At 27.5% G+C, this 12468-nt stretch overlaps 6 protein-coding genes across 6 annotated transcripts in view, besides 9 other annotated features; 2 read left to right on the top strand and 4 right to left on the bottom strand.

Moving 5' to 3' along the window:
- Positions 1–295: 295 nt before the first annotated feature.
- EDI_270240 (uncharacterized protein) lies at positions 296–6166 on the bottom strand (the record flags this gene model as incomplete). The annotated part of the gene is made up of 1 exon (XM_001735164.1): positions 296–6166. One exon carries the CDS (start codon positions 6164–6166, stop codon positions 296–298), a length of 5871 nt encoding a protein of 1956 aa, XP_001735216.1.
- Positions 6167–6230: 64 nt separating this feature from the next.
- Positions 6231–6259: a sequence feature (AT_rich).
- Positions 6260–6290: 31 nt separating this feature from the next.
- EDI_270250 (recessive suppressor of secretory defect, putative) lies at positions 6291–8051 on the bottom strand (the record flags this gene model as incomplete). The annotated part of the gene is made up of 1 exon (XM_001735165.1): positions 6291–8051. The coding sequence occupies one exon, from the start codon at positions 8049–8051 to the stop codon at positions 6291–6293; it is 1761 nt and encodes a 586-aa protein (XP_001735217.1).
- Positions 7172–7199: a sequence feature (AT_rich).
- A 7-nt stretch (positions 8052–8058) lies between the features above and the next one.
- Positions 8059–8113: a microsatellite.
- A 22-nt stretch (positions 8114–8135) lies between these two features.
- Positions 8136–8338: a sequence feature (AT_rich).
- Positions 8339–8395: 57 nt separating this feature from the next.
- EDI_270260 (dual specificity tyrosine-phosphorylation-regulated kinase 1A, putative) lies at positions 8396–9637 on the top strand (the record flags this gene model as incomplete). Its single annotated transcript, XM_001735166.1, has 1 exon — positions 8396–9637. One exon carries the CDS (start codon positions 8396–8398, stop codon positions 9635–9637), a length of 1242 nt encoding a protein of 413 aa, XP_001735218.1.
- Positions 8709–8729: a sequence feature (AT_rich).
- Positions 9638–9680: 43 nt separating the features above from the next.
- Positions 9681–9705: a sequence feature (AT_rich).
- A 183-nt stretch (positions 9706–9888) lies between these two features.
- Positions 9889–9935: a sequence feature (AT_rich).
- A 94-nt stretch (positions 9936–10029) lies between these two features.
- Positions 10030–10066: a sequence feature (AT_rich).
- Positions 10067–10129: 63 nt separating this feature from the next.
- On the top strand, positions 10130–11464 carry EDI_270270 (Rho/RAC guanine nucleotide exchange factor, putative; the record flags this gene model as incomplete). Its single annotated transcript, XM_001735167.1, has 1 exon — positions 10130–11464. One exon carries the CDS (start codon positions 10130–10132, stop codon positions 11462–11464), a length of 1335 nt encoding a protein of 444 aa, XP_001735219.1.
- Positions 11465–11541: 77 nt separating this feature from the next.
- Positions 11542–12036, bottom strand: EDI_270280 (zinc finger protein cchc domain containing protein, putative; the record flags this gene model as incomplete). The annotated part of the gene is made up of 1 exon (XM_001735168.1): positions 11542–12036. One exon carries the CDS (start codon positions 12034–12036, stop codon positions 11542–11544), a length of 495 nt encoding a protein of 164 aa, XP_001735220.1.
- Positions 12037–12069: 33 nt separating this feature from the next.
- Positions 12070–12154: a sequence feature (AT_rich).
- The window catches only part of EDI_270290 (chromodomain helicase DNA binding protein, putative), a gene marked incomplete at both ends in the record, with an annotated part of 3468 nt that continues 3148 nt past the window's right edge, over positions 12149–12468 (bottom strand). The window contains one exon of the mRNA XM_001735169.1: positions 12149–12397. Coding sequence (XP_001735221.1) covers positions 12149–12397 — 249 coding nt within the window. The remainder of the gene's footprint in view (positions 12398–12468) is intronic.

The raw sequence follows: 12468 nt of genomic DNA on the forward strand, positions 1-12468 counted from the left end.
TCAACTAAAATTCCATTTTAAAAGTTATATAAAAGCACATAAGATTTCTTCATTAAATGGACTTGAGCTACACAACCTAAGTATAAGTTTATTTTTTTCAAAGGCACTATTTTTCTGTTGTTGTAAATAAAAATTATATAAGTAGATTTGGGTGTCAATGGTTTTTTCATTTGGAGGAGTTTTTGTACTTGTTGGATTTAATATATTGTCTGGTATATTCGGTTCAGTCATATTTTTTTAGATTCTAATAGAAAAAAGTACCATAAAAAACGAGAACAAACAGAAAACAAAAAAATCAATGATCAAAATTATTATCATCATCAATGGCAACAATGTCAGTAATATAAATGCTTCTTATAACATGAGCGTTTTGAATCATTTCTTTAATTTCTGGTTTCAAAATTCCTTCTGTCAAAGATACACCATCTTGGCAACAGAAGAGTTCTGGCCAATATCCATGACATTTCTTCATAAAATGTTCTCGTAATACAACCATCTCTTTTTTCTTAATTTGTTTTTGTGGACGGTCTATATATTCAACAAGTTCTTCCCAAGTTTTGTTGTCCATATTGAACACTTTTCTCCACTCTTCAATATAACTTATGTTCTGTCTTACAAAACATTGCTCAAAAATGGAAGGAATCCAATGGTGAAGTTCTAATAGATTGTATGCTGTTGCGAACAAAACAGCATCTTCTACATCTGAGATATACATTAATTGGTTCTTTGCCTTCTCGTGAGTTAGTCCAACTATTTGGACATTATTATAAAACGTTTGAAGAGCTAGTAAGTTTACTTGTTGCCCACACTTATTTGCCCAATAATATTCTTCTCCATTACAGAAGAACCCTGCTGCCTTAGTATAACAAGACATAGCTTCTAGTATTTCTGAATATGCGTCATTAACACAACCTTTTTTACTACCCATTTTTATTATAGCAGTATCAACAATTTTCTTTGCTTTATTAAAGAATAAATTACCACCTTCAATGGAGTCATTGAGATATGAATATGTTTCAGCAAATAATGTTTCATATAATGGATTTGAAGTGATTCCTATTTCATCCTTAATTTCTGCTAGATCTGATTGATAATACAGTAAAGTTTCAAATGCATCTTTTTGGTCGTGTTTAGGTAAAATCACTCGATAGTCAATATCTTTATCTGTCATTGCTTCAGTGATAAAGTACTTAACAAGTGTAGTTGGGGAATCATGTAATCGTGGAATACGAATATCATCATATGCCTTTGTTCTAGTAATAACACGTACAAGATAAGAGTGGTTATGTGGAATTAAGAAAACTACAAGACTCTTTTGAATTTTTGTTAATACTTGTTTCATTAACTCAGTTGAATTAGCATTCTTTGCAGCAGTGTGACATAAAATCAATGCTTCAGCAAGGGTGTTTATTGTTGTAACATTTTCTAAAAGATTTAGCATTGGTTTAACAATATCAGCAACCTTAGAAAGAATATTTAAATATGCTAAAATATTTGGTGTAGACCATCCAATAACACATACTGGTTTAACTGTGTTTGTTATTTCAATGAAATTATTTGCCAACAATCTACCTAATTCATTTTGATCAATTCTTTCTGATTCAACAAATCGTTTGGCATCTTCAAATACTTTACTCCATTCTACAACTTTATTGGAATACTTCGATACAACTTTGGGACCACAAATAGTTTGTAAAAAGTCAATTGCTTTAGCGTTGTAATCAGCTGAACTAGTTAATACAACCAAAACTAATGACTTATCTTCGAAATATTTATGAATCATTTCATATCGTATTTTTAATAATTCTACAATTGGGTTGATGTGTGTTGTTCCTTTATAAATAGAGTTAATTTGTTTAATTCCTTCGTCTAGTTTCATTGTATATGATTGTGCACTAGTAATAAATTTAAGTACTTCGTTAAATACTTCTATTTCTTCTGCTTGAACTGTTTCATTCATTTGTTGAGCCAAAGTGTAATTGGAAGTATTTAATACATAATACACACTTTTAACAGTTGGGTTAATTAATGCTTCAACAGGGACATGCTCTCTAACTGCTTGTTGATATGTAGCTAAGATTTGTTTATTTTCTGCATGCATTTGTAATATATTTCCATTTGAATTCTGTCTTTCTAGGATATCAAACCACTGTTCTTTAATTTCCATTATTTCAACAACTTCAATATTAATAATTTGATAATTTAATTCATTTCTTGTTTTAACTAATTGGTCAATATGTTCTTGATAATACTGAGTTGCTTCTAATGCAGGTGCCTTTCTTCTTTGAAGTAGCTCATCAATAGATTTCCAGTTTTGTTTACCAACCATTTGGTTCGCTTCTTTTTCAATAACTTTAAACAAGAACCTTGGTTCAAATTCATTAATATGCTGATATGTTTCTTCAAAATATCTTGCATTAGTCATTTTCTCAATAAATTCAATTGGACTTTCTGTTAGACTTAATGAGAGTTGTGTTTTTTCAATAAGTTCAATGATATTACAATACTTTTTAATCTTTAATTTTACTTTCTCTCCTAAATTCTTTCCTTTCAAATGTCCTATCAACTTTTCTAGTCTCATTGGTGATCGTTGTTGCCACCAACCAACGATAATATCAAGACAATCTTCAATAACACTCTTTCTCCATTCTTCATTTCCTATCATTCCATTCTTTAAATCAATTTGTTCTGAATTAGATTCTATATCTTCAAAATTAGTTTGTGAAACTAATCCACATATATCAAAGAAATATCTCAACGCATTTGTGCAATCAAATAAGAAAAATCCTAATCTTAACAACCTACAACTACAATCCTCTTGTACCATTTCTATAATACGATCTTTTGTTGAGTCAATACTTTTGTTTGAAGAACCTATAAAAATAGAAAATGCTTCTAATGGAGAATCTTCCAATAAAATTGTTAATAGTCCACGTTCACTATTTATCTTTGATAATGCCCCAATGGCAGTAGAAATATGTTTTGCCATTGAAACATCACCACTGTACTGAATTAGAAGATCCTTAACGTCGCTCCATTTATATCCATGTTTATCAGCAAAGAGTAACATCTCTAAGAATGCTTGTTTTCTTGAAAGGATTTGAAGTTGCATTGGTCGTAATGGGATTTGGAAAATATTGCATAAATATCCTAATCGGTCCCATCCTTTTGTTGGTGGATACGATGATCCCATTAACTCATCATAACATTTGACAAACTCTTCTTTAATTTCAAAATTAGATTCAAAGAGTAAATGGTAATCAATCATATTTTCATTTTTAATAGATTGGAGTGATGGATAATGTCTAAAAATATAATCATATTGAGTTTGAAGGTCTTCATGTAAAACAGTAACAAGTTTGATATATGGATTATTTGAGACAAATGAACAACATGTTCTTACTGTAGGGTCATTTGCCACAATTAATTCACATAACTTCTTATCAGTAATTTCTTGATTCATTTTTGCAAAAATACATTGTTTTTGGGTTAGATAATATTCACAATTTAACCAATTCTTTCCTTTAGGAATCGATTTCCGTGGAACAAATCCAAATGGCCCTTCTATTAAAGGGTCATAAACTCTTTGAAATGTATTAGAATATAATTGTGTTAATGAAAGATCACCATTTGTTGTTGTTAGATGACAAATACCATTTAGTTTAGACGATGAAACAGTTTCAGTCTTAGTATTATCTTCAAAGAAAGTATTGAGAATATTAGATAATTGTGGTTTTGATAATAGTAAATTGAATACTGGTTCTTTTAATTTTCCATCCATAGGAAGTGGGGCGTCCAAATATTTTAATGTGTTCGTTAATATTGCTTCTTCATATGAAGAGTGTAAGGCATAAATTTGATTCATCCACATTACAGGGAATTTTGTGATTTTCATTCCTTCAACACAACTATCAATTAATGGTAAATTATCAATAGATTTATATTCCTCAACGATAGTTAGTTCTTTTTTTTCACTAATAGAAGGATGAGGGTGAATAAGTTGTTCTTTTTGATCTTTAAGACATTCATTTTCTGGTTTAAATGAATTTTCTTCAATAAAATCTTTAATAATTTTTTTTGATGGGTCAACACAATAATATTCAACAAATCTCCATAGTGTTTTTTTCTCTTCTTCTCCTTTAATTAAGTCAAAGTGCCCTGTAATCCACTCTTTTACTTTATCTTCTTTATTGTGTGAAATAAAATATTTAACTAATTCCCATTGATCTACACAACATTCATTTTCGCCACACTCTGCTAAAATAAATGATTTATCTTTATCGGTTGCATTAATGACATCACTGACTCGAATAACACAAAGCTCTTTCTCATTAACCACAGGAAGAATATCTGATGTAATTCCATATTTTTGAGCAATCTTTGTTGATATATCTCCATCAAAAGGAGGAAATTCTTCTATTCCTTTAACTATTGATACGTCATATTTTCTGTTTAATTTTGTATGATCCTTATCGTCATAGATGTTAATAAAGTCAATATCAAATTGGTTCAAATGAGGGTCAATCTCATAATACATTTTAATACAAGATCTCCTTAACGACTTGTTAGTAGTATTCATGATAAGAGTTAATAACATCTTACTTAAATCTTCGATACCTATTCTTAATGCAATTTTAATAGCAATGTCATGTTTTTTTTCTTGTGCCTTTTTCATACACAGTGCTTGTCCTTTGATAATTAAGTCAGAGTCATTTATTTCATTAGAAGGGATGTTCCCATTAAGAATGATATCTTCAAAGCTTAATTTCTTATTAGTACTTTTTAAATCTATCATTTTCAATGTATTATTAATTTCTTGTTTTTTATGATCAAATTCATCTCCAAAAACTTTTTTTATTATTTGACATCGTTGTTCACGACTTTCTCTTCTAATCTTTTCATCTGCATTACCAATCTTCCTTACTGCCTCTGCAAGTATATCAACATTTTTCATTAAATCATTTTGTGCAATAAATTTACAAATTTTAAGACAAACTTGAATAATATCACGTGGTGTTTCTATTCCTAAATGATCAACAAAAATTTTGAGTGCAGCACTAAGTAATTGGTTGTCACGTTTTTCAATCAATTTATCAACAGCTTTATCCACTTCTGAAGGGTCTGATGTCTCTAGAGCATGTTCCAATGTAATAAGAATTCTTGAATCAGCTGAGTCAACAGCAAATTGAGGATTTAATTCTGTGATATAATTGATTAATGAACCAAATCCACCATTAATTAATGTTAGTAACATTCTTCTTGAATCACCACTAACTGCAGCAATTAATTTGTTATCACTAATATAAACAGGAAAAATTGTATCATCTACAAGGTGAATTGAATGTTGATTAATCCTCTCTTCTGAACCTACACGTGATAAAACTAATTTGTTTGAGAATTTTTGAATGACATAAGTGCCAGTTTGTGAAACAAAAATTTGTTCTGACAATCCAGATTGTTCAAGGTCATATAAAGTGAATGTCAATGGATTTTTTGAGTCCATTTCTAATAGTTCTTTATAAGGTTCATCAGTTAAATGAGTTATTGGAGTAAAAACTAATACTTTCTTTCCATTACAAAAAACAAAATTTTGAAGTTCTTTTGAAAAAGAGAAAGAACGAAAATCATTAAATGTGGTTGTAAGAAATGAGAGATAAACATGAAGGTGATGTGGTTCCTCTGGTGATAAAATAGAAATTTCCCCATTTTTATGAATAAACAAAGATAACCGATGTGCTGAATTAAAACAAATAATGTCATGCAACGTTACAGAGAAAAGTCTAAGCGATGTGTCATATATAGTAATATCAAATGAGTGTTCATTTTCTAAAGGAATTATAATAATAAAGGCATTTCTATAACTATCAATAGTGCATGTTTTATCTGAAACAAGTGTTTGAAGAACAAAATTTGAGTTTGAACGTGGGTCATATATATACAACCTATCTGAAGATTGATAAATTAAGTTTTCATATTTATTTAAAATTGCCCAATGGTACGATTGAACTTTTTCAATTGTCTTTTCAAATGAGTTAATTAAAGAGATGATATGAAGTTGTCTATTTTTTTCTAAAATTGAAATGTAGTTTTGATTTGGAGATATCTTAACATTTTCATATTCGTATCCAACTAATTCTTTAAAAGTATGTATGACAATTTCCTTCATCCTAAATTAATCATTTTTTATAGTTCTTTTCACTAGAACCTTCTAATTTCTTTTTTTTCTTATGAATAATTAAATCTTAAAAATAATAAAAAACTAGTTCTATTAAAACCGTTTAAATTGAGATTTAATCTTCTTTCTCTTTCTTTGTTTGTTCTGATGCTTTGTTCTCGACTTGATAATCTCTAATTGGCATTAAGGTTGGAGGGATAGTTGCTTTCTTTCCTTGTATTAATGCAATAACACTACAAATAAAGAATCCAATAAATCCAAGAATGCTGGTCATAAAAAGTCCAGTATTTCCTGTGAGTAATGAAGTAACTCCACAGAAGACAGCTATAAATAAGGATCCAATTAATCCATAAACAACAATTTTATTCATTCCTTTAAAATGATATTTGGTATTAGTTCCTTCACAATTACCTAAGAACACGTTCATATGATCAGTTGTTTCTCCATCATAAAAATTGTTAATAAAGTATCTTAAAATACTATTTGTTCCGTCATTAATTAATCCCATTTTTGTTCTTTTACCAGTTCGAGTAATGTCGTTCTTTAATGCACATGTTCCTGTATATTGTTTACTCATTTGGTCACCATTATCAGCCCATAAATTTACAAACATAGTATTTAAACAAGCGTTATCAGTAATCTTGTCTTGATCCATTAAAATACTATTCTCTTTTTCTTTTAAGAATTGTTCAGCAGTTAATCTTCCAAAGACACTTTCACAAACATTAGTTCTATCTAAATTATCAACACAATTTACTCTAAATACTCCTTTTTGTTCATGTTCTTTAGAATTAATATTCCATTGATACCAGCCAAAATCATTTTCTTTATAAATGGCTTCCATATAACTCATTAATTCTTTCATATTTTTCATTAGTTTATGAAAGTCAACTCTTTTTAATTTTATATCTTGGTCATTCATTTTATTAACGTATTCTTCATACTTATCACCTAAACTCTTTTCTCCTCCTTTTAAATCAGTTAATGATACAGCAGTAATTTTTTTATATTGTTTTTTAATATTCTCAAAATGGTTCTTAAAAGCTTCATAGTTCTCTTCTTCATTTTGATTAATTGCAATTTTTGGTTTATATTTGATATTAGGAATTTGAGACCATAATAATGGAATACTTCCTCTTATTTGAACATAACTACAATATTTCTCACCAACACAAATTATTTGTTCAGTTTCTACATAATTAGCAACCTCACCATTTTGTTCTGCACCACGGACATAATACCTTCTTCCTACACGTTGATTAGATCTTCTACTAATAAGAATTAATTCAACTTTTTTAATTACTATATTACTTTTTACTTCAGGTTCTACAGCACACTCACTTCTTCCAATAAAACCTTGAATGATTGGTAGTCTCATCATTTCTGGGAGGTCACTAACCATTTTATGATTCCATATAAATTGTTGATTACATCTATCAAATACTGTACCTTCAGAAGAAGATTGAGTTTGATATGAACGGGTCAAATCATAAGTATAAGAAAAATAAAATGATGGAATAGAAAGGGTTGACGATATTACACTTTTATGATATTTTCTAAAAGATTCTTCTTCGTGTTCAGTAATTGGAAAAATAGCATAATCTTCAATCTGAAACAATTTGTGTTGAAGGAATTTAGTGATTAATTTTTTTTTAGTAATAACAATAAGATAATTACTTTTTTCTAGTTCATGAACTCCAATAATTCCTTCTATTTCAATTTTTTGACTTCCTTCAGGAATTTTACATTCTTCAAAACTTATTTTTTGATTCTTTCTATCAATTTTCAACGACTTTTTATTGTCAATAATTGATGGAACTATTACAATCTCGTCATTTGAACTATACAACTCATAATGTTCTATGATACTAGTCATAAACTGAACTTCTTTTATTATTTTTAAGTTTTATTATTTTTTCATCTTTTTCTTTATTTTTAAAAGTTTTCTTTGATGTTTTACTAAAATTAATAACTATTTAAAGTTCTTATTGTAAAAACATATTTAAAACTAAAAAAAAAAAATTATATTTAAACTGATAAATAAAAAAGGGGTAGAAATAATCTAAAAAAGAATTAAAAACATTTTTATAGAAACAAGTTTTTATAATATTTTTTTTGTTGAAGAAATTTTATTTTTTATACTTTTAAAAACATTATTTTTATGTTTGTTTCCCAACGATTAAAAAAATAAAACTAAAAAAGTTTTATATTACAAGGAGAATGAGTTGTATTTCACAAGTACAAAAACCTTTAACATTACTCCTTACTCATGAAATTCAAAATACATATTTGTACTGTAAAGAACAAAAGAAAAATATACAAAATAAAGCTAAAACAAGAATAGATAAAGATGGACATTTACTTTGGAGAATTAATGAAGTATTAGCGAATAGATACCAATTAATAAAAGGACTTGGAAAAGGTTCATTTGGACAAGTAATTCAATCTATTGATTTAGTAACAGGAGAACAAGTTGCTTTAAAAGTAATAAGAAAAGATAAAAATTTTTATGAACAAGCGAAATTAGAAGTTCAAATATTATATTTATTAAATACTAATGATCGAGCAGACCAATTCAAAATTGTTCGTTTAAAAGATACATTCAATTTAAGTGGTCATTTTTGTATGGTATTTGAATTACTTTCATACAACTTATATGATTTTTTAATGAAAAAAAATGGTTCATTGGGATTATCATTAGTAAGAAGATTTGCATTTCAAATATTAAGTGCATTAAATTTTTTACAACAACCTGGTATTAGAGTAATTCATTGTGACTTAAAACCTGAAAATATTGTTTTAGTATCACCAGATAAAGCTAATATTAAAATTATTGATTTTGGTTCTTCATGTACTCCATCTACTCATATGTACAAATATATCCAATCTAGATATTATCGTTCACCTGAAGTAGTTATGGGTTTACCTTATTCTCATCCAATAGATATGTGGTCTTTAGGTTGTATTTTACCAGAATTACTTACAACCGAACCTTTATTTCCAGCTCGTTCTGAAGTTGAATTACTTGTAATGATGGGGGCATTACTTGGAATGCCTCCTAATTCAATGATAAAAGAAAGTCATCGTGCAAGAAAATTATTTATTCCTCATGAAAATGATGAAAATTATGATTTCCATCCGACTCTTCAACCTCTTTATAATAAGAAAAAGAAATTAAGAAATATCATTGGTGTTGATATTGGTGGTCCTTTAACAAGAACTCCAGGTGAACGAATGGAAAGAGATGAACTTGAAAAGTTTTGTGATTTATGTCTTAAAATGCTTTCTTTTGATCCTAGTAAAAGAATCACTCCTAATGAAGCTCTTGCTCATCCATTCTTTCAAAGTGGTATTACTAAGGAAATCAATCCTTTACGTAAAAAAGAAGAAAAGAAAATGGAAGAAGAACCACTTGTTAATGTTGAAACTGGGAATGATAGTGGTAGGCCAATGTCAAGATAATTTGTCTTTTTTTTCATCAAACTTTGATTTCTTTTCGTTTATCTTTTTTTTTATTATTTAATTAATAACTGACGTTAATGTCTTTATTAAGATATTAGTTTTATTTGAATCCTCTTTTTTCTTTTAAGGTTAAGAGATTCAAATTAAAACAAGATATTACTTTGAAAGATGTTATTTTTTTAATTATAGTACTAATTCAAACGGAAGAAAGAAAAACCAGTAAGAAAACAGTATAAATTAAAAGAGTTGAGAAAATAATAAAATAAATAATAAAAGTTAAAAAAAAAAAGAATTTTAAGAAGTGGAATTATTTCTTTCAATAAGCCAGATCAAAAATCACAATAGAAGTAAAAACAATATAAAAAAATATTGTGTTTTTAATAAGGGATAACATTTTTTTTACTATTATTTATAATAAAAACAATTTTTCTCTTTTTAACAGAAAATTTAAAGGATACAAAAAAAACTTAAAAATCATATCACATTTACAATATGAACCTTCTCGTTAGACATTCAGAAGACCCTATGTATATTCCTGGGGAAGACAAAATTAATGAGTCAATAAAAAAAGAAAAAAAACAAGGAATTAAAAAAATATATTCATTTGGTGATCATATACCTGAAGTATATGAAAGTAATTCTCAGACAATGAAAAAAACCTTAAAATCATTACATCCTTCTAGAGCAACTAGTGGAGTTAATTTTGTTACAAGAGAAGTTAATGGTGAAGTTAAACGAGTGAGTGAATTAACAAATACATTATACAGAAGATTAGCACCAATAAATGAATTAATTGATACAGAAAAATCATACATTGAAAACCTTGCAGAATTAATTAATAATTATATGATTCCTTTACAAAAAAATGGATTAATTACAGAAAAACAGTATAAAACTATCTTTTGGGAAGTTCTTCCAATTTATCATATTAATTGCATTTTTTTACATCGATTTGAACGGTACTATGGTTCTATTAATGTTATTGAACGTACAGAAGAAGAAGACAGATTTGGAAGGTTTTGTCTTTGGTTTTCATATGTTTGTGATTTTTTAATGATATATGAAAATTATATCTATAATCTTCCTTTGGCTCAAAAAGTAATTAAAGAAGAACGACTCAAAAATAAAGCATTTGATATGTTTCTTTATAATAATAGACAAAAATCAGAACGGCATTATGACATTTCTTCATTAATGATTGCACCACAACAAAGAATACCTCGATATAATTCACTTTTTCAGGATATGATTAAAAGAACACCATTAGTTAGTAATAACTTATTTATTGTTCAACACATAGTTGATAAGATCACTCGTATGACAAATAAAATTAATAGACTTATTGGTGAACGAGAAGATATGAGTGCATTAAGGGAATTACTAAATAATGTAGAAGGACTAAATGATGCTGCTATGGGAAATTTTATTATTCAAGGGAGACTCCTTGAAAAATCATTTAACGTACATTATTGGAGCAATACTAAAACAATAGTAAAAAGAATATGTTATTTATTTAATGATTCTATTCTCTTTGTACGTGAAAGAGGAAAAAAGAAAATTTGTGATGTTTTTCTTGAGTATAGACATTGTGAATTACTTGATGAAATAAGTGTTCTTCGTGAAATGAATCATAACATAGATAATCTTAATTATATCACACGAACAAAACTTAATTGTAAATCTAAAATAGCTATTATTCTTCATGGAATTATTATTAATGAACGTATTAAAGAAGATCGAGCAATAGTATTTTGGTTAAATAATCCAAATGAAACAGCTAAAGTAAAATACACATTAGTTCAAACTATTGAAAAATATCTCCCATAATCTTAATTTAAATTCCATTTTTTTTTCATGTTTTATATAACACTATTAATTTATATTTCGTGATATAAAACATTCAATCAAAATTTAATTACCTTCTTCTTTTTCTTTGGAACTTCATCTTGTTCTGATTTAGTAATTTTAATAGATTTCTCTTCATCACCATCTCCACTTTTAAATCCTTTTTCTTCAACATCTCTTTTGCTAATATAATCATCTTGGTCGTCATCTCCTGTTTGTTTTTTTCTTTTATTTGGACAATCTTTTGCAAAATGATTTACATCACCACAATATCTACATCCTCCACCTTGAGGATAAATTCCTTTTGGATTGTTTGGACAATCACGTGATATATGCCCCATTTGGTGACAAACAAAACATGTTGAAAATGCTAATTTACCTGTTCTTGGTTCAGGACAGTCCCTTAAAATATGGTCATGACTTCCACAATTATAACAAATTGAATCTTCTCCTTTTGCTTTTTTAGGACAATTTTTTAGACAGTGCCCAGGTTGTCTACAATAAAAGCAAGTTTTGTCTTTATCACGATTATAATGGCTTTTGTGTTCACTCATTTTCTATTAGCCAAATTTAATTGTTTTTTACCCTAAATTTTTTATTTTTTATTAAAAATAAAAAATGTTATTTAAAATTTTATTTTATTTTTAAATTATTTTACTCATATTTTTAATTCAATCCTCGTTTGTCTAAATAATCATCTTTATTTTGGCTTCGTTTTCTGTAGTGTTGTTCAGTACCAATTTCAATAACTTCATGTAAAGTTAAGTTTGTGTACGTTGAAACAAAGTACCACATTTGTTTTTTAATTATCTCATCTTCGTCTGACTGTTCAATAAATTTACCTATTTCTTGAATATATTTTTCAGTTTTATCTTGCTTCATTTTTTCTTCAAGGTCTGGATGACTTTTGATATACTTTAATTTTTTAATTTGTTCTTTTACATCATTCATTTTTTCTAAAATACTTTTTGGTTCATTCCTTTTTT

The sequence above is a fragment of the Entamoeba dispar genome, genomic scaffold (assembly GCF_000209125.1).
Source record: "Entamoeba dispar SAW760 scf_1105229458953 genomic scaffold, whole genome shotgun sequence".
NCBI lineage: Eukaryota > Evosea > Mastigamoebida > Endamoebidae > Entamoeba > Entamoeba dispar.